The sequence below is a fragment of the Hipposideros armiger genome, unplaced genomic scaffold, assembly GCF_001890085.2.
Source record: "Hipposideros armiger isolate ML-2016 unplaced genomic scaffold, ASM189008v1 scaffold_42, whole genome shotgun sequence".
NCBI lineage: Eukaryota > Metazoa > Chordata > Mammalia > Chiroptera > Hipposideridae > Hipposideros > Hipposideros armiger.
In genome coordinates, this window is record NW_017731392.1 from 3,742,858 (window position 1) to 3,765,127 (window position 22,270).

Here is a 22,270-nt window from a genome sequence, read left to right on the forward strand (position 1 = left end):
TGCAATGTACAGAGTTAGAAGCAAGCATCCAGGCAATGAAATGGGAAGTTGGAAACATGGCTGCAGTGAGGTGAGAATGAATAACACAGGGCCCCCAGATTGGCAGGAAAGAGACACAGAAGGGCTGTCTGAAGGAATAGCTATATCCCTCTATAACCATATACACCGGTCCCCTCGCTCTCAGCTGGCAAGCATCTACGGATGGGCTGTTGGGCCAAAAGCCAGTTTCAGTTATCTTGTTGACTGGGAGCCTCCTCTGGCAAAGCAAGCTCATAAAACGGTCAGGTATGCCATATTCTGGTACTCATAAAAACTGAAAAAGAGAGTAACGAGCTTTGAAAAGCTCCTTGGTAATATTTGAAGTATCCAGTAAGACTATTCCCCTGGAAAAATATGCACATGAAACACTTTAGCTAGGTATGAGATGAGTTCAGATATTTCATAGAGCAGAGCCTGCTTCCAGAAATAGGACTGTGTGTCCTGACATAGAAATGAAACCATCACTTATCACTCACCAGCTCAGGTACCACATGCTGACATGGAAACCCAGGTGCCACCACGGCCAAGCAAACCCATCTTTTAAGTGGGTCTGCCATAGTAGAGAGGCCAGGCCTTCGATGGAAACCAGGCCTCCTTGTTTGGAATCATTTCCCTCAGAGAGAATTCAATCCCAAGCTCTAGGAAATCTCCCTAAATAAATACTTAAAGAGCCACTCTTTTTCTTAATGAGAAATCCTCCAGGTAACCTGCTGTAATAGCAATGAACCAGAGCAACTTCAAGGCCTTCTAGAAGGGCACTCAGAGATCTTCTGAGTATGACTCACTGATTTCACAGAGAGGCCCAGAGAGGGTGAGAGCCTCCTCTGAAGTTACACAGCCAGTTAGTGGTAGAATTGTCTCCTGGATTCATCTACTATCCCACTGGACCTTCTCTTTCATCCCTGGACCATTTCCCATATTATCAAGTGTGCTCCCTGACATTATCTTCACTGAGTCCCACAAAAACCCTGGAGACAGGCAGGACAGGGTTGATCAATCCTGTTTTCTTTTAAAACCCGGAAAGCTGATGCTCAGAGGGGTTTCGTGCATTCGCCAATGTCACTCACACAGCTAGGGAGAGGTAAAACTGCTAGGTGCCCTTTCCGCTCTATCACACTGCCCCCTTCTCCTGTTCATCGCCACTGTAAATGATCTCATCCTTTAGCGTGCCCTGCAGGACCCACGTCCATCCCAGATATCACTTCTACACTTGTGTCCTTTTGGGAAACCTCTTCAAGTTCTCCAAACCCCTTCCAAACTGCAATCACGTGAACCAGTCCCCTTGGACTCTGGCAGGAGTGAAGGAACAGACAGAACGGGAAGAGGGTGTTTCGTGCTTTTTCTACAACGTCTGAGGACGTGCAGGCCTTGGTCAGGTGACCAGGAGCAGACCTGTGTGGCCCCACTTGCCACCTATCCAGCCTCTGGATCAAGGCTTCTGTGAAACGAAGAACAGTAATAACATTTCCAAACACCCACACTGTGGGCTTTCATGTGGCAGATGAATGAAACTTATGCTGGGCAGCCTGAGTGGGTGATGCTGCTAGGCAGATTTTTTTTTTTTTAGCTGAGCCATCCTGCCACCTGTTGGCAGCTCAGCGGCAGCTCAGCTCGGGCAGGGACTCAAACTGTTGTTGCTCAGAGCTCGCACTCTTGAGCGAGCTCTTAACCAACTGAGCCACTCGGCCGGCCCCACCACCAGGCAGATTTTGACTTGACAGGAGGGAAAAGTTTCTAAAAGTAACAATAGAAGGAGCAACCTCAAGAGGAAGTGAATTGCCTGTCCCCACAGCAGTTCTAGCTGAGGCTGCACTGACTATTATAGTTGGGATATGGTAGGACAGCGCTTTTTAACTTTACTGTATGTTGATATCACCTTGTTCAAATGTAGTGTGTGACACATATGGGGTGTGTCCTGAGACTATGAATTTCTATTCGGTGAAGCTCGTGCTGCTGGTCCACAGGCCAACTTTGGGGAGCAAGGTTGCAGGGGACCTCAATTACCCAACACAGAGGTTCTTTGGCTACAGTGTGCCAAGGCTGACCTGGGTCACACCTCATGAAAATAAAAGTCCTCATAAAAATAAAAACCCTTCCAAACTCTAGCTGGTGGCCTAATGACCTCAGGTTAGATGCAGAACAAAGAGAGAATGTGGACCATCTCTTGCCGCGATCTCCACAGCTCACAGAAGCCCTCAACATCTTTCAATCAACTTAATCCCAAAGTGGTAACTGGAATCGATCAGCTAACAAATCTTTGGCACAAGAGGTTTGGTGAGTCATATACAGTGACAAGGACCTGATACTTGACTATCCCTGTCTTTTATAAAGCATTTTCTTTTTAAAGCAGCTTTCGAAACACATATAGGTCCATTACCTCGCCTGACTCTTGTACTAACTCTTTGACTTGAGGAGGGCAGGAAAGAAACATTTAAGGCCCCGAGAAGCCTGAAGACTTGCACAAGGTGGCAAAGCCACGGAGCGCTAAGCCTCTCGGAGTCAGATCCCCATACGTCACTTCCCTCTTGAGTCACAATGGGAGAGCTGGTACACGATGATACCCAGCTTCTGCCTCTCCTGAAAACAAGCAGTGTAACTTCTCTTCTTCATCACTCTTTCATTATGTAAAAGGTACAGAGTGCATTAATACATATCGTCCAATCATTAACTCAAGGGTCCCCAGCGCTGGAAAGGATACTGATGGTCCAGGCTTCCTTGGTCTTATGGCCTACCCGAAGCAGAGGATAATCATCACAGCCTTCACATCTGGACAAACTTAACATCAACAAACTTAATTCATCCCTGAGAGGCAGGGAAGATGTGGTTCTTTACTTAACATTTGTGAAAAAATGAGGGAAAAGGCAAGATAAACATTTACCCTATTAGAGAGAAGGCAAGATAAACATTTATCCTATTAGCTGAGATTCAGTTTCTCCCTACTGGAAATGCTTTCCTTAGCTATAAATCAAACATCTCTATAACTGAAATATAAAACAGGTGTTTTTTTTGGGGGGAGGGTGGCATGGGGTGAGCCCTCAGTGGAGACAGAAACCGTTAATACCTATCACAGGAATTTGCCCATTGCTTCAAAGGTTGTTTACCCTCAAATTTTTGTTTTTCCTCTGGGCATATATTTTTTTCTTTCCCTGGCCCCATTTTCTAACCATATACAGCTTTATGTATCTCTTCCTCTGAACCTATGCTGTCCAATATGGTAGCCAGTAGCCACACTTCAGATGTGGTTAGTATGACATGTTTTGTAAGTGAAAATACACACTGGATTTCAAAAACGTAGTACAGAAGAAAGAATGTAAAGTATCTCATTAAAAATTCTTATATTGACTATATATTACAATGATACTACTTTGATATACTGGGTTAAATAACATATAGTAGTAAAATTAATTTTACCTGTTCCATTTTACTACCAGAAATTTTTAAATTACATATGTGGCTGCTGGACAGTATTGCTCTGAATCTTCCCTACGTTCCTCATTGTCTGCCCCTATTTAAGCCTAAAAGTAGATACAAGTTCTCACCAGGACCTCATCCAGGGTTAAGAATAAAGGGAGTATTATCTCATGCTAAGTACATTTCAAACTCTTGGAGATGCACTAAAATTTTTCATTGGCCCAAAACACACACAAGCGCGCGCGCACACACGCACACACGCGCACACACACACACACACACACACACACACACACACACACACACACACACACACACACACACAGCACTCCCCTCCCTTTCCCCCATCAGCAATATAGCAGGGGACAGTCACTGATCCAGAAACCGCTTTTCTTCCGTATCTGCAGACGTATACACAAGTCGCCCCTCTTGGCCTGGAGTGCTGGTTTCATTTTTCCCGAGTGAACAATCCTTCATGTGTCCTTGCTCTGTTGTTGCCCTTCCATCTTCAGTTCACAGAAGTCCCTCAGAAATCTGACCCTAGCCTCCTGGGGCTGTTAATCCCACTGGATCCACAGAGCACCTGGTGCTACTGTGGAGTTACTAAGCATCCTCTTCCAGCTTTGGGTGTGTGCCAAAGCCTTGAAGCCCAAAATAAATTGTCCACTGGCTAAAGAACAGCAGGAAGTCCTGGAGATGTGGACAGGACAGAGGAACTCAGCCTCAACGTGGCCCCAAACACTTCTAGAAATGTCACCAGTCTCTTCTGCTCTCCTAACCTGCCACAGTCCCTCAGCGATGGCATTCCTCTACTCATCTCATGCTCCATTCATTATCTTCCCATCTCTTCAGACCGCACCCTATCTTTCTGGTGACTCACACTGGCCTCCTGGGGGGACAATGGACTGGGGTGAGAAAATCTGGCTTCCAGGTCAGACTCTGACAGTAATTTATTGTCTTTTGAGCAAAATGCTTAACTTTTTTGGACTTCAAGTTCTTAGTAAAATAAGATTAGACATGATTTACATAAATGTCCTTTTGGCTCTAATGTTCCATGATCGGAGTATGCATACCCTATGAATTGAGAACTAGCACTGGGTAGGGTCGACCTGGCTGAAGGGAGACAGCACCCCACTCATTGGCTGCTGAAGACTGGGTGGAGGAGGGCTTTTGACGTCGTCTCCACATGTGGCGGCGAGAGCTCTGACAGTGTGGGAGGTGAGGGTTTGCCCCGGATAATGATAGATTTGCAGGTCCTGGAACACCGTGGGCAAACTCTGCCAGAGGAGTTGGAAGACATGAATGGTTCGGCTCCTGCATTTTGGCTCTAGGAAACATCCACAGGGTCCTCCATAAACAGTCTCTGACCCCGCTGAGCTCTCTCCTCTTGAGTTTACTGAGGAAAAGATCTCAGCTTAATTATAAAACTAATGACAACCAATGAGTTCAACTGCTTGCCACCTAGACTTTATCTCCTTGCAGGTCACTCCACAGATAACACATTAGCTTTGTTGTAATTTGAACACTAAACCTAAGCACTCAGCTATTTCATCACAGTCTGTAGCATGGTCTTCTGTTTATTTCCTAAAACAAGAGAGGAGTAAGGGCACATGTGTATTCAAGCATGATGAAACCCAAAGCTTTCCAAGAGGATGGCTTCATACTCAAGGTAGGAGAGAATAAGGAGAAGCAATAATTTGCATAGTGCCATTCTGAATTTTCTAAATTCTAGACTTGTGTAACCCAAAATAAAGAGGATTCTCCCATCGTCTACTTTCTTCTCTTTCCTCCCCCATCTTCCTCTCTTAGGTGGAACAGAGGAAGGAGGATACAGTAAACTACTTTTGTTTCTTTTCCCTGTTACCTAGGTGTCACCCAATAGTGTATTTATTGTGTGCTAACTACATGCTCTGTGCCAGGCGCTTTCATCTCCATGATATTTCATTTAATCCTCATAATAATTCAGTAAGGTGGTCAATATGTACCTCATCTTACAAAATTAAGACCCAATACGTCTGAGTTGGGAATGTGAAGAGCCACAGTTTGAACCCCAGGCTCTCTGACTGCAATTCCCGTGCATTCCTCTACACCTGAATCCCCCGTGCTTGTGTTCTGTCAGGGAGATGTCAGAACAGCTGGATCAAGAGGTCGCCTTAACTTGCCCAGGATCCCGCAGCTGGCATTAGGGTTTCTACTCTCTACCATTTCTCCTTATACTTTTTAGGGCAGGACACTTCAACTTCGGGTCTTCGTTCCCTACCTTGGGTGTTGAGACGATATGTGCTGACTATTTTTGTAAGAACTGCAGCCAGGGTCTCTCCTCAGCCTACACATTGTTAAACGCCTTCTGTATTTATTTAGAAATTTCCCTTCTGAGTGAGTCAAAGGAAAATTTTTCCCACTTTTAGTTGGGCATCTTAACATTTTTAATTTCCTTTTTGCTCTTTCAAGTTGCATCACATGCTTTCCCTTCCAGTTCTGATTCCCATGCTCAAAGCAGGCCTATGCCTTCCTTTGTTCTTATCTTTCTGGGAACGAACCTAGTTTCCACGTGGTAAGGGTTGTTCCTTCGAAGTCACCAAAGCACTTATTTTTGTCGTCAGTCGAGTAGCTTTCCTTCCTCTCCTTTCTCTAAGGTAATAGATTGTTCTTGTGTTTCCCAGGCAGATGTTTTGAGGACACATAACTTTCCTGAATACTTTTATTATAAACTTCATCCCCTCTGATTTTATTATTTGACTGGCTTCCTTCACTTTAGGAACCAAACCAACATCACAACAGTTTTGTCACTTTTCTCAGGTCTCGGCTTTCTCATCTTGTCATAAAAGTCAATTAGATTGGAGGGTCTTAACCTGGGGGTCCGTGGACCTCTCAGATGTACTCAGGGGTGACTCTCTTGAAACTTTATGCAACACTGTGTGTGTGGGCCTAGAATTCTTGGCTGATCTCAGGTTCTCAAAGGTTCCATAATCCAGAAAAACTTACGAATCATTGGGGTAGATGATGATTTTTAAAGATTCTTTTTAATTCAGAAATTCTATGAGTCTTTCTCTCACCAATTGTAGACTCAAAAACTGGATGCCAGTTAGCAAATCATGCTTCTATCTTGGGGAATCTTGGCAAATATTTGATGATGTTAATAATACAGAATTCCAAGGTGATCTTCCCCTTTACTTTCTTGATTGATTGTTCTAAGCCTTCTTGGCTAAAATTATACCCAACTAAATCCAAGAATGTGGTTGATAATTCTGAACTCTTGGGCTTTTTCTACGTGTTTTTGTCCAATTAGTTAAGCTGTGCCTCAAATAATAAAAGGAAAAACGTTCATTTTTTTAATTGTGAAGGTCTTCAGGTCTATAATAATCCCCCTACTTAAAATGTTGTATTTGTTCTTCTTTCTCTTTTCAACTGAAATTCACACAGGATTTTTAGCTAATCAAGAATATTAAAGCGAGAAAGAGCTTCAGTTTCCTTGTCAGAATATTTTGTTTACAGATTGGGAAGCTGCCAGGGAAGGGAAGTGACTCATCCAAAGACACACAGCAGGCTAACGGCAGAGCTGGAGCTAGCACTGGGTATCCTGACCGCCAACACACTGTTCTTCCCACTTGACCCTGACTTCCCCTAGAAGCCCCCTCACTTGACTCACCCTCCTCTGCTGTTCAGAGAACACGCACCCAGAAACAGGAGTGATGGACCTAATGTGATATCGGTTTGGGAGGCTACGAAGGAGTGAAAAGTCAAACCTGTCCCAAAGAAAGTGTTTGCATATCTGCAGAGAGTTAGGGGTGGCGGGTGGGCTGGACAGGTGATGACGGGGAAGGAAGACAGCAAAGCAGGGACTTAGCACCAAACTGGGAAGTTTGACAAGGGAGTTACAAAGGTCACGTGACTGTGAGGAAGATGACTAGGCTTGTTAGGAGGTGCTAGGAATACCCACCATGGCGCCAACGAGCCCCTCCATGCTCTGCCCCAGCCCCTTTTCCACACTTCCTCTTTACATCCACGTGCAGATACCATTAGGCTCACCCAAACCAGGAGCTCACCATTCCCCACCCCCCACGTTCATGCTCCCAGGCCATGGCTGCACTGTTTGTTCGCCTGGAATGCTACCTTCTTGCTGTTCGCTTATCGTAAAATTCCCTGTTCTTTCAGTCCCAGATCAATTACCACTGTTCTCATGAAGTCTTTCCAGACAGGCATCTTCCCCTTCCTGTTGCTTATTTTTGCTCCCCATCTTGAACTTTCAGAGTGAGCTGTTTGCGCCTCTCCTTCTCAGTCTGTATAGTTATCTGTGAACACGTCATTTCCCCGATGGAGATCATATACACTGCTTTAGTTATAAAAAAACTCCTTTAGTGTTCTTCCCTTTTTTTCCACTCAACAAATATTTACTAAATGCCTTCCATATATTAGGTGTCGTGGTCTCTGACCTTAGGGCACTAACACTTCAACTGTGACACAGACAAGCTCTAAGGGAGGAGTACCATAGAGCTGACAAGTACTCCCTTACGTCAGGTACGGGGGGTGGGGGGGTGGAAGCACAATGTTGGAGCACTTAACCCAGTCGTGCTGGGGTGGTGGTGGTGGTGGTGGTGGTGAGGGGACGTCAGGAAAGGCTTCCTGGAAGAAGTAACATCTAAGTGGAGAAGTGAAGAAAAAGTGGGAATTATCCAGGCAAAGAGCACGAGAGGCTTTGGAAGCTGAGGCTGGCTTGCTGTCTACACGGCCAGATCACATGGTGCCTCTGAGCCCGTGAAGGGGGACAGGCTTTCCCAATGACTTTCATCCCTGTCTCTTGCAGCGCTTAGCACAGCGCCTGAACGTCCTAGATGCTTGAATGGAAGCGTCAATGACCGTAGCATTTCAGAATGTCTGATATTTTAAGGCTCTCAGGTAAGATTCCCGCTGTGTGCTGGTTAGATACTCAACCTAGCTTCCCAACAACTATAATAAAACTGAATTTTTGGTTCGGCTCCCCATAGCAAGGCAAATAGTGGTGAGTAATTTTCCTGAGAACACAAACTGGTCTGGAATGCATTTATCTAAATAAGTGACACAGCTTGCGGTCACACTATCCGGACGGCCCACCAAAGAAAGAATAGTGTCACTTAAGTCCTTCCCATCTTTAGCTCTGTCACCCAAAGAGGGCTGCAAGAAGCAGGAAGCTTCTTTTGAAAGACCCATTTCCCGAGTTGCCAGCTCCTGCTCCCAGTCCCAGGAAGAGAAAGTGAAGGGGGTTGGGAGGCAGGTGTGTGGGCCAGAGCCCCTTTCACACAACACTCTAAGCTCTCACCACAAAGCAAGGTCTGGCCCCCCAGCCTGGGCGCACCCATGGAGAAGAGCAGAAGAAAGGAAGTAGACAGGAAGTAGTGCACTTGGGAGCTGGAGGCCTACCAAGAAAGGAAAATCAATTTCCAACAAGCCTGGCTTTCCATGTTGCCAGCTCCGCCCCTCCTCCCCTGTTAGGAAGCAGGAGGGAAGTGTATACCCCTAACCTCACCCCGAGCTCCGGCACCATGCGTACTTCCTGTCCACACTGGGTCCTGGAATCAGGTCGTTATGACTCACTGCTGACAATAACGAGGTCTCCAGGCACTGTGGACGGACTTAGAATGTTTACAGAATAGTTCCTGTGTCAGGGACATTTAATGCTGTTCAACGAGCCACTTTACCACCTCTCCCCAACAAACTATTCTTTCCTTAACTGGGCTCACCCTGTTCTTCCTCACGGAACACACGTTCCAGGAGCACCTGCTCCAGGGCCCCGCAAAGCCTTCCCCAGGTGCTGCTATTTCCCTCGGCCCCTAACTTGGAGCCAGAGCAACGATTCATTTCATGGAGCCTTCCCACATGCCGGAACCCCACCTCTTCATTGAATCGTTGCGACCACCCTATTGGGTGGGACCACTTTCACTCCTACTTTGCACATGAGAAAACCGTGGCTGGGGAGGGTTAAGTAGCTTGCTAGGGAGAGTATAAGCCACATTAACCTCTATTACTGCAGCCGTGACACTGCTGTGTCAGTCAGTCTCACCGGAACATAGGCTCCTCAAGAGCAGGGACCACATGGTCCCAGTATCCTGCCCAGAGGCTGGTGTCTCCAGGTCTTGGATAAATATTTGTTGCGCAAATAAATGAAACTTAAAAGGGAAACTGAGATTGTAGGTCCGAGATCAAGCATAGTCTACTGTGGGCACTGTACACAGTAGACAATAAATGGTTTGGAAAGGCATATTTAAGGATTCCATTTGGTTCTAAAGACATTCTAGAATGTTCTCAGTTCCAGAAGTAGCTCTAGATCACCCAAAGTGAACAGCTTCCATTTACAAAGTGCTGACCGTGTTCCATTCCCAACCCCTGAACTTCTCATACATTACTTTGTGGAATCCTTTCAACCACTCTATGAGATAGGTATTATTATCTCCATTTTACAGATGAAGAAACTGAGGCTCAGAGAGAGGAAGTAACTCCCAAGTCACTAGACAGCAGGAGGTGAGCAGGCATTCAAACCTGGCTCCTTTGAGGAAGCTGCCAAAGCCTTTGACTTTGCGGGTATTAAACAGCACAGCAAAATCAGAATCATGACCTAATTGCCAAGTTCATCTCCTCCCCTACCCCAAATTTTCAGCTCTCAAAACACCCTAAGGCCACCTTGGTCCAACTTGTGAAATTGCTGTAGCTGACCCCGTGAGAATATGGGACAGTCACCTAAAAACCTGCTGTGCCCATTCAAGAACCCCATATCTCTGAGGGCCCCAGCGCTGGGCCCGCAAGTTCCTCCCAGAACCAAAATGCATTTGTTCATCAGTGAACAAAGGCACCACACAACCACACAAACACGACACAGGACGAGGACCTGACGGAGCTGAGCCCTGGCAGAGCGCCATGGGTTATGCAAACAAGGTGTGTTTCACATAAGACGGGACCACGCTGAGCCACACTGAAGCCTGGTGTTCTCAGCTGTGCTAGTCCGAGAAAACCGAGATGATCTCCAAGGAATGAATGGGGTATAAGGAAGGCTTCCTTCTCAGGGGCTTTTGCACCAGGACAGAAAGTACCCAAAGTGGGGGTAAATTTCAAATCACCTCAAGAGGCCAGAATAGAGCCTGTCTTTTGCCTCCAACTGTCCCCAGCCCTGACACCTTAATTGATAACCCCTCCATTCCCTCTTGGGTGATAATTTTGCTCCCATGGCAAGCAACTGGGTCTCACCGGCATCCACGCGGCCTCAGTAGATGGACCGTGGGTGAGACATTTGGCCCACCCTGCCAACTCAGACGCCAAGGCACACACGTCATGCTGCAGGCCTACCTGGCTCACACCACTCCGAGCAGCCTTCCTCTGAGCCTGCTCGCCACCTCTATGCAGCTCTGTCTGCTCAGCCTCCCTTCCCGGAAAAGGGCTACCCAGGGGCTTGCTGGGCCGGCTCTCCTCTGGGGTGTGGAGATCTGAGAGTCTCTGTTCCGTGCTCAGGCACCTGACCACGTCTGAAGGTTTCAGGCAGCTCTTCTTAGAGATCTTGGGTCCACCAGGGTATCTCTCACCTGCCTCCCTCTCTGCTTTCCTCTCATACTGTCTGCTTTCTTCTCGCCATGGCTGCTGCTTTCCCTGGTTGCTAAAGGCATCGCTAAGCTCCGAGATGACCCTGTCGGAGCTCCCAAGCAGCGGCTGGGAGAAGCTGTCCTGGTGGATACCACTGTCTCCATTGATGTGAAGGGAGGCCTGGGCACCGGGTGCCAGGGAGTAGGCTTTGTGGGGAGGAGGTAGGGCCAGTGGGGATACCACTGAGCGTGAGGTGGACCAACTTGAATGTGGGAGCCTGAGGGGCAGGGAGGGACCAGGTCTTGCCAACAAGGCAAAGTAGTCAGTGTTATAGACAGAAGCCTCCGGCAGGGGAGGCAGGGGTGGGGTCAGGGCCAGAGAGTGCCTGCCTGGGACCCCTATAGTCAGCGAGATCCACTCAGAGGTGACAGCATGCAACTCAGGGGACAGGGCTCGGTGGGGGTGAGGCAGAGATGAGGGGGCTGGCATGATGAGCTTGCTGTGACTGGGAAACTTAAAAAGAAAAGGAGAGAGAAGAGAACAAAAGAAAGAAGCAAAAGGTACAAGGGTCAGCATAAAGAAGAAAGGAGGAAAATAATCACAAGGGACATATAGAGAGGAATGAAATGGAAAAGACGAGTGGGACACTCTGGTGTCCAAAAGGAAATTGTATGGTTAGGTTTGGAGAGAAACTGGGATGTGGGTGTGTGTACGCATGAGTGTGTGCAGGCGGGGGGTAGGGGGGTGGCTAGGAGAAGCAAGTGGTGTGCAGATGGGAGAAAGGGTCCCCTTGGGGCAGTTACACCTGGTTTGCAAAATCAGACTTTCAAAGGGACACACTGGGAGCTCCCCACCCTGCCCCACCCAACCACCTCTGCAAGCAAAGCCCTGACCCAGAACCACAAGGAAGAAACCTGCCACTGCCATGGCCGTTCCTTGGGTTTTATCCTCCCTAGGGGGCGCTCAGCAAGGAGCTTCCCAGAGAGGAGTATGAGCAGTGCAGCCATTTTGTTTGACAGTCACACTTTGCAATAGTCAGGTAAAAAAATCTAGTTGAGTTCCCCATATTATTACAAAGCAGAATGCCCTGTGCCAGTCTCACACCCTCTCCCCATGAGATCCCAGGGCATGGCTCTTGCTGTGCAGGAAGCCTGGGTCAGCCTTTCTAATGCTTTCACCCAAGAACCATCTCCTGGGGTCAGTGATGGGCAGTTGGAAGAGGAAGACATGATTAGAGGATGACAGGAAAGAGGTGCCATCCTCTGTCATCCTGAGTCCCTGCTTGTTCTCCTTTCTCTGACCACCCTTCCTACAACTTACAATGGCAGTATGGCCAGACTCTTTCACAAGAAGTCATCCCACCATGCCTCTCCTGAGTCCAAGGTCCTAATTTTTTGTTCACTTTGGGAAAGCAGGGATGGATTTGGAATAATTTATAGTTTAAAACAAGCTTGCCCATAATTAATGTTCAGGAAGGCAAACATTTTATTATAAACTTGCTTTCAGCCCAGTGTACACAGAGATGCTATAAGTCCCTTTTCCAACCTGGTTCCTGCTTGCAAAGAATACTCTGGATTTCTACCTTTTGCAGGCCAACCTTGACCAACAAGATGACTAAGAGAACCATACTGGGCCATGGTAGGTATGGTACAGTGGTGGTACCCAGACCACCAGCTTTACCCAGGATGGGATACTCCCAGTACAGAGTTTTGGATGAACTGATAAAGGCTCTCTTTTCTCTTTCCCTAGTCATATTATTCCCAGAGCAATCGCTTTAAGTTCTTCCTTTTCCTGAGATAATATTTCTCCAACCAAGTGTATGAAAAATGCCGCTCGAATGTACGAAAACAGACCCCTGTGTGTATACTCTGCATTGCTGAGGATGGTCCTTAATCACCGTGCCGAAGAACCACCCCCAAGGGGCTGTGTGCTACCAGCACTGTGGGTCTGTCATGCTGAGTGTGAAAACCAGTGACGAGAAGCTTAGGTACCTGTGGGCTCGCGGTGGCACTACGACTTGGGGAGGAGGAGAAAGGCAGGTCGATGTAATCCACTGGGTTTTTCACCAGTGGCCTTTTGATCACGTCCACATAGGTGATGGGGAAGATGCCTTGCCGGGACGTCCCCGGGATCCTCCCTTCGTACCAGTTCTCGTCCACCTGTCGAAGCAGCGTGATCCTCTCACCCTGTAAGACACGGCAAGGCAAGGGTTCTTGTCCCACCATGCCTCAGCAAGCCTGAGGCCTCTGCCTGCACCCTCTGCTATCCTGCCTTATTTATCACATTCTTTGCTTAGAGAAACCTTCCTTGCTAGACCTGGATGGAATGAATATCACTGGGATAGAGAAGCTAACAGCAGTAAAGCTACCTGGATGCTGGGGGTTAAAGCTTGGTCTTTAAATATTTCAGTAAAGGAGAAGGTCATGTTTATTCCCCCAAGCTAGTAGGTAAATGTAGTGTTTTTGACTCATTTAATGCAAAACAGATATCCAAACTTCTCTAAGGCAAAGGTTTTGGGGGGGATTCTCTTTTTTCACTCTTTTATACTTTTACTTTGTTCCTGTATCATTATAGAAAAATTAAAACACAAGTAAATATAAAGCAGAAAATAATCATTACCCATAATATTATCACTGGGGGTAACTGTTAATATTTTGATATATGTACTTCCTAGGTTGAATTCTATACATGTGAATTAGACTTGTACATAATTTCCTATAAAAATTGAGTATGCATTGTATTTCCCTTTTCCACCTTGCTTTTTTATAGTTAATCACATCGTGAACCTACTTCTTTATCAAGAAATATAATTCAACGTTTTTAACAGTGTTGCACAGCTTAATAGACCACTGCAGGATATTCTACTGCACATACATACAGTGACTTAATCAGTGGTCTCCCGATGTTAGGCAACTGGGTTGCTTCCAGTGTTTCTCTTTTCTGTAAGGGGGCTCATCTTTATCGAAGGCATGTGCTCACTTCTTTCAATCCTCAATAACATTAGAAACATTAATAATGTTGGGAAGTCAGAGAATTCTGACATGTGAAGAGTCTGGATTCCTGGGAAGAACAGTGTCTCTGCACAGCTTAATTGTGTTCAAAGTAAGCATGCTCAGCTCCTTGGAGGCAATAATAATGATAACATTGGTATCTCCTGTTTACTGACCACAAACTAGATGCCATATGTCATGCTGGGAACTTCACATATGTCGTTTCATTTAATCCTCTTACAACAGCTCTACGAGGGCCACTTATCTTCATTTTATATATGAGGAAATGGTGGCTCGGAAAAACTACTTAATTCCCTAAGAGCCACACAGCTGATAACCCATGACTTTTGGCCACAAAGTTTTTCAAATTCTCCTGGTGTCAAAGGACTTGCTTTTCTCCACTAGGCCACATCACTATGGTGTAAAACCTAGTCACCTACCCAGAGCTTATGACATCATTAGGTGCTCAATAAATGTTGGTTGAACATAGTTTACAAAAGATGTCTAAGATTCCAGAAATACTGCCTCGAATCAGTGAAATCAATGTAGCTGAACCCTGACACGATCCTAGGGTTTGTTTAAAATGCCTCACCTCAGAAAATTCTCCAAACACCCTGAGTGCCATCCTCGATTGGGCATATCTCTATCTCTAAGGTGTACCAACAGCACTGCCATACTGGCACGCCACTGCCATGCCACACTGCCATCCAACAGACCCCGAAGCACAGGAGAGGGTGGCTTACCTTTCTGAAGGACATTTCTACTTGCGTATCACCATTAAAGTTAAACTTAGCAATAGCTTCTCCGTATTCCAAAACCTGCAGCGGTGTCAACTTTTTGGGCTGAGCCTTCTCTGCAGGTGGAAGCAGCTAAGAAAGGAAAAGAGGTAAAAGAGAAAAGAAAAGAAAGTAGAGACATGAGAGGAGAGGAGGAAACAACGCACAAGTTTGTGGTAAATGAACGGTGCTTTGGGCCTGATCGGGCTTTTCCTCAGAAACAGAAGGAGCTGCGGTACCTCAATGTAGGTGCGTGGGAAGATGCCCACCCGGCCGTGGTGCTCTCCTTCATACCAGTTCTGGTCGATCTGCTTATAAATGTAAACAATGTCTCCCTTTTGCAGAGGAAGCTCCCTGTCAACAGAAGGGCGTGCATTTTAGCCGATGTTTCAATATGTGTAAGATTAAGACACCCAGTTTTTTAGCAGAAGGAGACGTCGAGTGGGGTCAAAGGGAGCAAATTACACAAGAGGGGGCTCCATATTTGGAAGCGAGAACCTCACTGTGAAGGAAATTACATCACGCTTGGCATTGCTCCAGTCTTCTGTGGGCTGGATGTTAACTTTTAAATGGACTAGCACTCAGAAGTGCTCAGTTTGTTGTGGTTTTCCCTATGTTTTTTTTGCGAATGCCGTCTTATGTGCAGAATATTTATGTAACACATAGCAAATGTATTCAGTAGTCTTAACTGATGTTCATTAAATGATGAAAGACATTTCCTTCTAGATACTTTCACTGCTTTCACTTCCCTCTTCCCTGCCCTGGTAAGGCATGCCTCCACTGCTTTAAGTTACCCTCAAATTATTTCTCATATATTAATATCTTCTATCATTCCATCCATCTATCCACATATTTCACCATCCATCCATCATCATGCAGTAGAAAGGCTCTGACATCAGGCAGATCTGGATTCAAACCTAGTTATACCATTTACTAGCTCTGAATCCTTGGGCAAAACACTTAATATCATTGAGATATTATCAAAATAGGAACTAACTCAGAGTTGTTGAATTCAGCAACAAACTACAAATAAAACACCCAGCACTGTTGCCTGTCAGATGGTTAACACCTGGTAAATGTTAATTCACTTCCTTTTCAACATAAAGGGATCTTGGAAAGAAAAGTGTTTTTCATGCCTTTTTTCAACTTTTCCATATCCATCCCTTTGTTTGCCTCAATAATGATGATGTTAACCTCTAATCAGGATTCCTTTTGGAAAAAGGAGACAAAAAGATAACTTTTATAAACAAAGTGAGAACTTAAAAGGAGAACAAAAATTGTTACTTGAAATTTTCTTGGATTAGAAAAAAGATGAACTAGATCTTTTCCATTTGCATCAAACCAACTGCCTGGAAAGAAAGGTCTCTGGCTGTAATTTGGAGGGAGTGTGCCTGCTTTGCAGTATGCCAGGAAGTCCCATGGTACGTGAGAGATGCTGGCTAAACAATGGGGGCACATCTGGAAAACTTTACACAAAGTCAGTACTGTGCGGAATGAAAGAACAAGGCAGTCTTTGTGGGTCTCACACTGGTAGACAGGATTCTAACCCTAAAGAGGCCCGTGAAGGGTAACAGGGCATTGGTCTCCGTAAGAAGGAATGTCTTCGGTCAAATTCTTGCCATAGCCCTCCTGGGGGGCGTTCGGAATTCCTCCCTTCCTTTTACCCCCAACCATGGACACCCGGATAAACAAGACTTTCAGCACATCCACCCCTGCTGGAGGTCTGCAGGCTCCAACCCTAAGTGACTTGCAGCTGTACAGGCAGGTGGGAGCCGTAATGGTCCCGCTGTTAAGATGGGTAGAACGGCTCACGTGAGAGGTCTGTAGTTGCGGCCAAAGGAGATGTACCATGGGGTGCTTGGGGTCACCATCCTTCCTGCACTGTGGACCACACCCCCATCTCCCAAAGAACCATATGACAAGGTCTGACATATATTTTAGATCTTTCCTGGAGTGTTACCATGTACATTGGCACAGCAGAGGCTGAGAGAGGTCCTGTGGGAAAGAAACCTGCTCAACGTTGTTGAATTGAGTGCTCCCACAGAACACTTTTTTTAAGTCACACACTATGGAGAAAAATAGAACCCAGTGACTGAAGATATTTAAAAAGCCTCAAGTCTATGGATCTGCCATTTACTTTTTTAAAAAAAGTTTTATTAGCTTTTTTTGGAGACAGCATGGTAGGATGAAACACTGAGTCCGGAGGAAGGGACCCTCCCTCCAGCACTGGCAATGCTGAAAAATGGTGACAAGTTCTGTCTACCTCAGCTTTCTCACCTGTTCTATCTGACAGGGTCGCTCTAAAGAAAAAAATTGTTTGAAGACTTTTTAAAAAAATAAAATCTAGGTAAATGTAATATTACCAACACAACACCATTCAATGAATATTACATGGGCCTTTCTCAAGTCAAAGAAAAAAATGGAAGAAGGTAAAATTAAACATTAATTTATATATCTTTGTTATCCTCTCTCTGGTTAAAAAAGGGGGTCACTGACTTTTGCTACATTGTACAAAGTGTTTTGTAACTAAGTTACCTCGGCTGCTCTGGAAGGGAGGCATTTTAATGCCCATTTTACAGATGAGGAAATTTGAGGCAGGAGAGATGGGTGACTTGTCCACAGTCACAGAGACAATAAGTTGCAGAATCAGGACTTTAAAGCCATAACCCTCTGGCACATGACGTCGCCACCTCTTGAGCTAAAGGACTGGAGTAATTACAAACGCCCGGTGCACCAGATTTGTGCCTAGGTTCTGGAAACCGTATCCTGGTTTTGTGTTGGAGGAGAGCATGGCTGAGCCGCCTCCACACAGCAGTTCCCAGTGTCTGAGGATGGGGAGCTCTCCCTCATCACCAGACACGGGGCCTCCCATCAGCAGGACAATGGATGGCTGCTGGTCATTGCTGCCAATGAAAACTCATGGTCCATTTTAGCCCATAATTAGATATAAAGTGAGCAGGTACCATCTGGAACCCAGTCCTTGGTAGAATTTCCCAAATTTCATTCCACGGAAAGTATAAAGGTTTCTGGGTCATCTAAATTTTAGGTAACACTGGGTTAAATAAGCTAATCAGGTTTCTTCATTGAAAGGCTTCTAGAGCCTTTAATATGGCAATAGCAAAGTATCTCTTCAAGGCGGGGGTGGGGAGGTAGAGACATAGTATGCAGTGGTCCCCAGACTCATTTCTATGATGGAACGCTCTTTTTGAGAAATATTTTAGAGCTAGCACTCTGAGAAACATACTTAGAGAAATACTGGTCTCCTATAGGTTCCCCATAAGCCTGTAATCTCTTGGGATATTGTAGAAAATATTGTAAAGTTATCTTCCTAGAGGCTGGTTCTGGTTCCTTTCATAGAAAGGGTGAGTCAGATCGAGCCATCACTTGAATAAGCAAACTGAGTCCCTATATAGGAGGAGGCAGGGTGACATAGTGGAAAGAGCCCCGGCTCTGGCACCAGGCTGCCTGGGTTTGAACCCTGACATCATCACTGACGAGCTTAGGCAAGTTCCCTAACCTTGCAGTCCTTCCGTTTCCCCATTTGTACAAAGAGATAATAATAGTACTGACCTCTCAGGATTACAGAGTAACCTATGTTGCACCGTAATGTAGTGTAAAGCACTCGGAGCAGTGCCTGGCACATAGTAAACGCCATAACCTATTTTTTTTTTTGTTTTTGTTTTTGTTTTTTTAGCTGAGCCATCCTGCTACCTGTTGGCAGCTCAGCGGCTGCTCAGCTCGGGCTGGAACTCGAACCACTGTTGCTCAGAGCTCAAACTCTTGAGCGAGCTCTTAACTAACTGAGCCACTCTGCTGGCCCTATAACCTATTGTTTTTTATCATTGTTATTTCTCCAATTTCTCTATCAGTGAGCTTCTGTGTTTCAAAGAGGCAGTTAAAATGACGAATGACTGGTGGCACTTACTTTAGTGTCTGAGCTTTAAAGTCAAATTTGGCTCTGGCAGGTCTCATCTAAACACAAGAAAAAAAAGTTAAGTTAAAATCACGATTCATATACAATGAAAAAGATACATTTCCACAAGTTTCTAGAAAGCAAAGCAGAAAAATTCAATCTAAGCAGTTCATTCTGGTGTACAAATCTGGGTAAAACTCCACTTGTCTGACTTCAGCAGGACACTAGATCGATGTTTGGTCAACTATATCATGCATGAGAATCTCCCTAAGGTGGGACAGATTTGGGAAAGAGATGGTTAGAAAAGTCCCAAAGCTGAAGTGCTAGTTCCCTAAGGCTGACCATAGCTATTAAAAAACAGAACAAAAAAAATAAAAATAAAAACAGAATTAACCAGAAGTCTTACTGTTTAGGAATCATCACAGTCTTATTCTTAGATTATCTGTTTGCCTGACTTAAATTACCATCTGCAAGTATTGGGTTGTCGGAAAAGTCATGACGCATTTTTTTCAATGAAAAACATAGAAAAAATATGTCATGACTTTTCTGACAACCCAATAGATGAAACCCTGATTAACCTCTCACGTCATCTTCAACTCCATATATATATTTCTCATGGCCTGTGAGATCATCCAAAAAGCTAGGTAAAGTGAGCCCTGAGCTCATTTTTTCTCTAAGGCTTCTATTCCTGTTGGGTAGCCCTCTCCTTTCAGAACGCCAGGTCTGGAAGTCACACCAATGCTCCCTCTCCCTCAGTCCGTCCCTCCACAATCCCTCTCATGTCTGACCTCTAGTTCCTACAGGCACAAAGCTTCCTTTGACTTGCTTCTCTTTACTCTAATCTACTGTCACTCAGGAGCACAAACAACATTCCTCAAATACTTCCATCACATCACTTTCTTGCTTTGAAGTTGGCTGAGGTTCTCAACTGTCTCTCAGATCAAATCTCAATTTCTGAAGTGGGTTAAGGTAGTTGGGCAATTTCTCCCACTCATACCTAACTGCCTTTATCTCTTTTTATACTCTTCCCAATCCAGTCAGGCAAGTCTATTAGCTACACCTTGCCTAACCCCCCTTCTCTGTCTGGAATGTCTTCATCTCCAATTCCAGCAAAAAAGAGCAAAATGTTCACCTTTACTTACCATATTTATTTGCACATCATCATTCATCCTCACTGCCAAAAAAATGTATTTTAACTATTTTTTTTTTTTTTTAAAGAAAGGTAGGGGATAGAACTTCATGTGAGCAAGCTGTTTACAGCCGCCAATATAATTCTGAACCCAGTCATGAGTAGATCCAACTTCTTCAACTGTTATGGCTTTCTGGTCTAGAGAAACAATGTGATAAAAATGAAATCATACACTTCCTCTTCAATATTAGAGGGCATGGCCAAAGTAGAAAGGGAAAATGGGAAGCTTTAGGTGAGAAAAACAATGGTATTGACAAACTTCACCAAGCTTAGTTTTAGATCCTAATCCCTCGGTGATATCCTCCATATCACCAGATTCCTCAACCTGGGGTCTTGTAAGGATCTTCTTAAGGGCCATGAATTCGACACAGGAATTTTTTATTTTTGCATTTTCATTTGATGTTTCCATCTATCTATCTATATACATACATGTTAGAGGTCAACTGGATGCTGCCTTATAACCAATGCCACATAATTTCTTCCTTCCTTCTTACCTTCCTTCCTTCCTCCCTTTCTTTCCTTTCTTTTTTGCCACACAATTTCAATGTCTGCATTTGTGTCTGTCTGTGACCAAAGAGCATAATTTCACAGTCGTAGGCAAATAATAAAAGAACAAATGTGGGATAATGATAAACGACAAGTTCACGAGAAGGCCAAATGACCAAAACTGTAAGGACAGACATTTCATAGTGATTCCAATAAAAGTGGTGGGCACCCCATGACAGCCAGCTATAGGACTGTGTGAACTTTAAAAAATTATACCAAAACATAACCATAGTCACACTTTGAGTGGCAACTAAGCTCAGGCAAAAATTGATATGACCTATCAATTAAATTAATAAACTTGTATAGGCGCATAGTTTACTATTTAATTTGTAAATTGGATTAGATTGACATTGGGGGATGGTGAAATTTCTTTTTTTATTAAAGGGAATCGTACATACATTACAAAAAGTTGAGACACACTGATTCCAATGATCTCTTAAGACATATTATGTGAGTCAGCATTGCTTATACAAAGCATGTCTTCCTCTTTATCTTCCTCTGTCTCCCTAAGGCCGAATCCATCAGTCCTCTGGCTCCCACAGCATTGTATTACTGAGGACAACAGAGATAACTGTTCCTACAGCAGACATAACTGTTCCCAGAGTTCCTCTCCCACTGGACTACCCAAGGGCACAGTCTGAGTCTTGTTTCTGCCTCCCCACAGGGTGTTGCACAGAACTCAGGGTCACCCGGGTCTACTGAATGGGGCTGAAGTGTGTCTGCACAGCCCGGGGTACGTGGGACTTGTTGGTGTCTATTTTCTCATGTCTGTCAGTCAACACCTAGGGCAGTGATTTTCAAAGTGTGGTCCCTAAACTGGTATCATCAACATCACCTGGGAATCGGTTAGAAATGCACATTCTCAGGCCCCACCCCAGAATCAGGAACTTTGTGGGGGGAGCCCAGCAATCTGTATTTTAACAAGGTTTTAGGGCAGGGGCGGCAAACTGTAGCTCACGAGTCACATGCGGCTCTTTGGGTACGTTCTCTCTCAAAAGTTTGCTGACCCCTGGAAGAGCCAATCCTGTCCCTCACAACAATTTAAAAATTATTCAAAAGCCATAAATATATTTTTACATAATCACCATTATGTGAATAGTAGCCTTTAAAAATTTTATTGATGAAACTACGATAGTTTTATTTCCATTTTCAATTTTACTTCAGAGCCACAAGCTCGCAAGCCGCAGTTTGCTGACCCCTGGAGGCTCTTCCGTCTCAAAAGTTTGCTGACCCTTGTTCTAAGGTATTCCGATGCACTCAAGTTTGAAAATCACTGCTCCAGAAGGGTGGGTTAGGCAGAGTTTGCTTGCCTCTGTCCACAGTTATTCTGCCCCAGTTGCATTTTCATTTGCATGTATTGTCTAGGCATGTGAGTGTGCAACCCTAGGGTGCCTGTGCCTGTTGCCATCTTCTCCATCACTCATAAACAGGGAGGCCTGTGAATGAGGACCAACCATCTGTGGAGTCCCCAGAACAGAGTAGTTCTGAGAAGGAGCCAGTATGCCGAGGGCTGAGGGGCTATCCTTCCCTTGCAACTGACTAACGCTTGCGAACGTCTGCCTCTTCCTTATTGCATTTTCTTTTCCTCCATCACTTTAGAATCTCCTTCCCCACTCTAGCTTCCCTTCTTTTAATCTGGTTCCTTCTTTTCTTTATCTCTTCTTCCCAGGCACCTTCTATTTCTTTAGGAAAAAAAAAAAAACTGACTAGCCAGTGTTGCCTGTCACTCAAAAGATGAAAATATAAATATCAATCTACTATTATATTGAAAGATTCTAAGACTGTGTATACTTTGGGTGTCACTCATTTCCATACCACCTAAGCCACAGACACACACACTTCCTCCAAAGGAGCTAATCTT

At 45.0% G+C, this 22,270-nt stretch overlaps 1 protein-coding gene across 4 annotated transcripts in view; it reads right to left on the reverse strand.

Moving 5' to 3' along the window:
* Positions 1–22,270, reverse strand: part of SORBS1 (sorbin and SH3 domain containing 1) — a 258,773-nt gene that overhangs the window by 10,346 nt on the left and 226,157 nt on the right. For all 4 annotated transcript variants that reach the window (XM_019639011.1, XM_019639012.1, XM_019639013.1 and 1 more), the window contains 5 exons: positions 18,687–18,733; positions 15,001–15,115; positions 14,729–14,854; positions 12,987–13,181; positions 10,765–11,508 (listed from right to left, as the gene is read on the reverse strand). In XM_019639011.1, the coding sequence (XP_019494556.1) occupies positions 10,765–11,508; positions 12,987–13,181; positions 14,729–14,854; positions 15,001–15,115; positions 18,687–18,733 (1,227 nt within the window). The remainder of the gene's footprint in view (positions 1–10,764; positions 11,509–12,986; positions 13,182–14,728; positions 14,855–15,000; positions 15,116–18,686; positions 18,734–22,270) is intronic.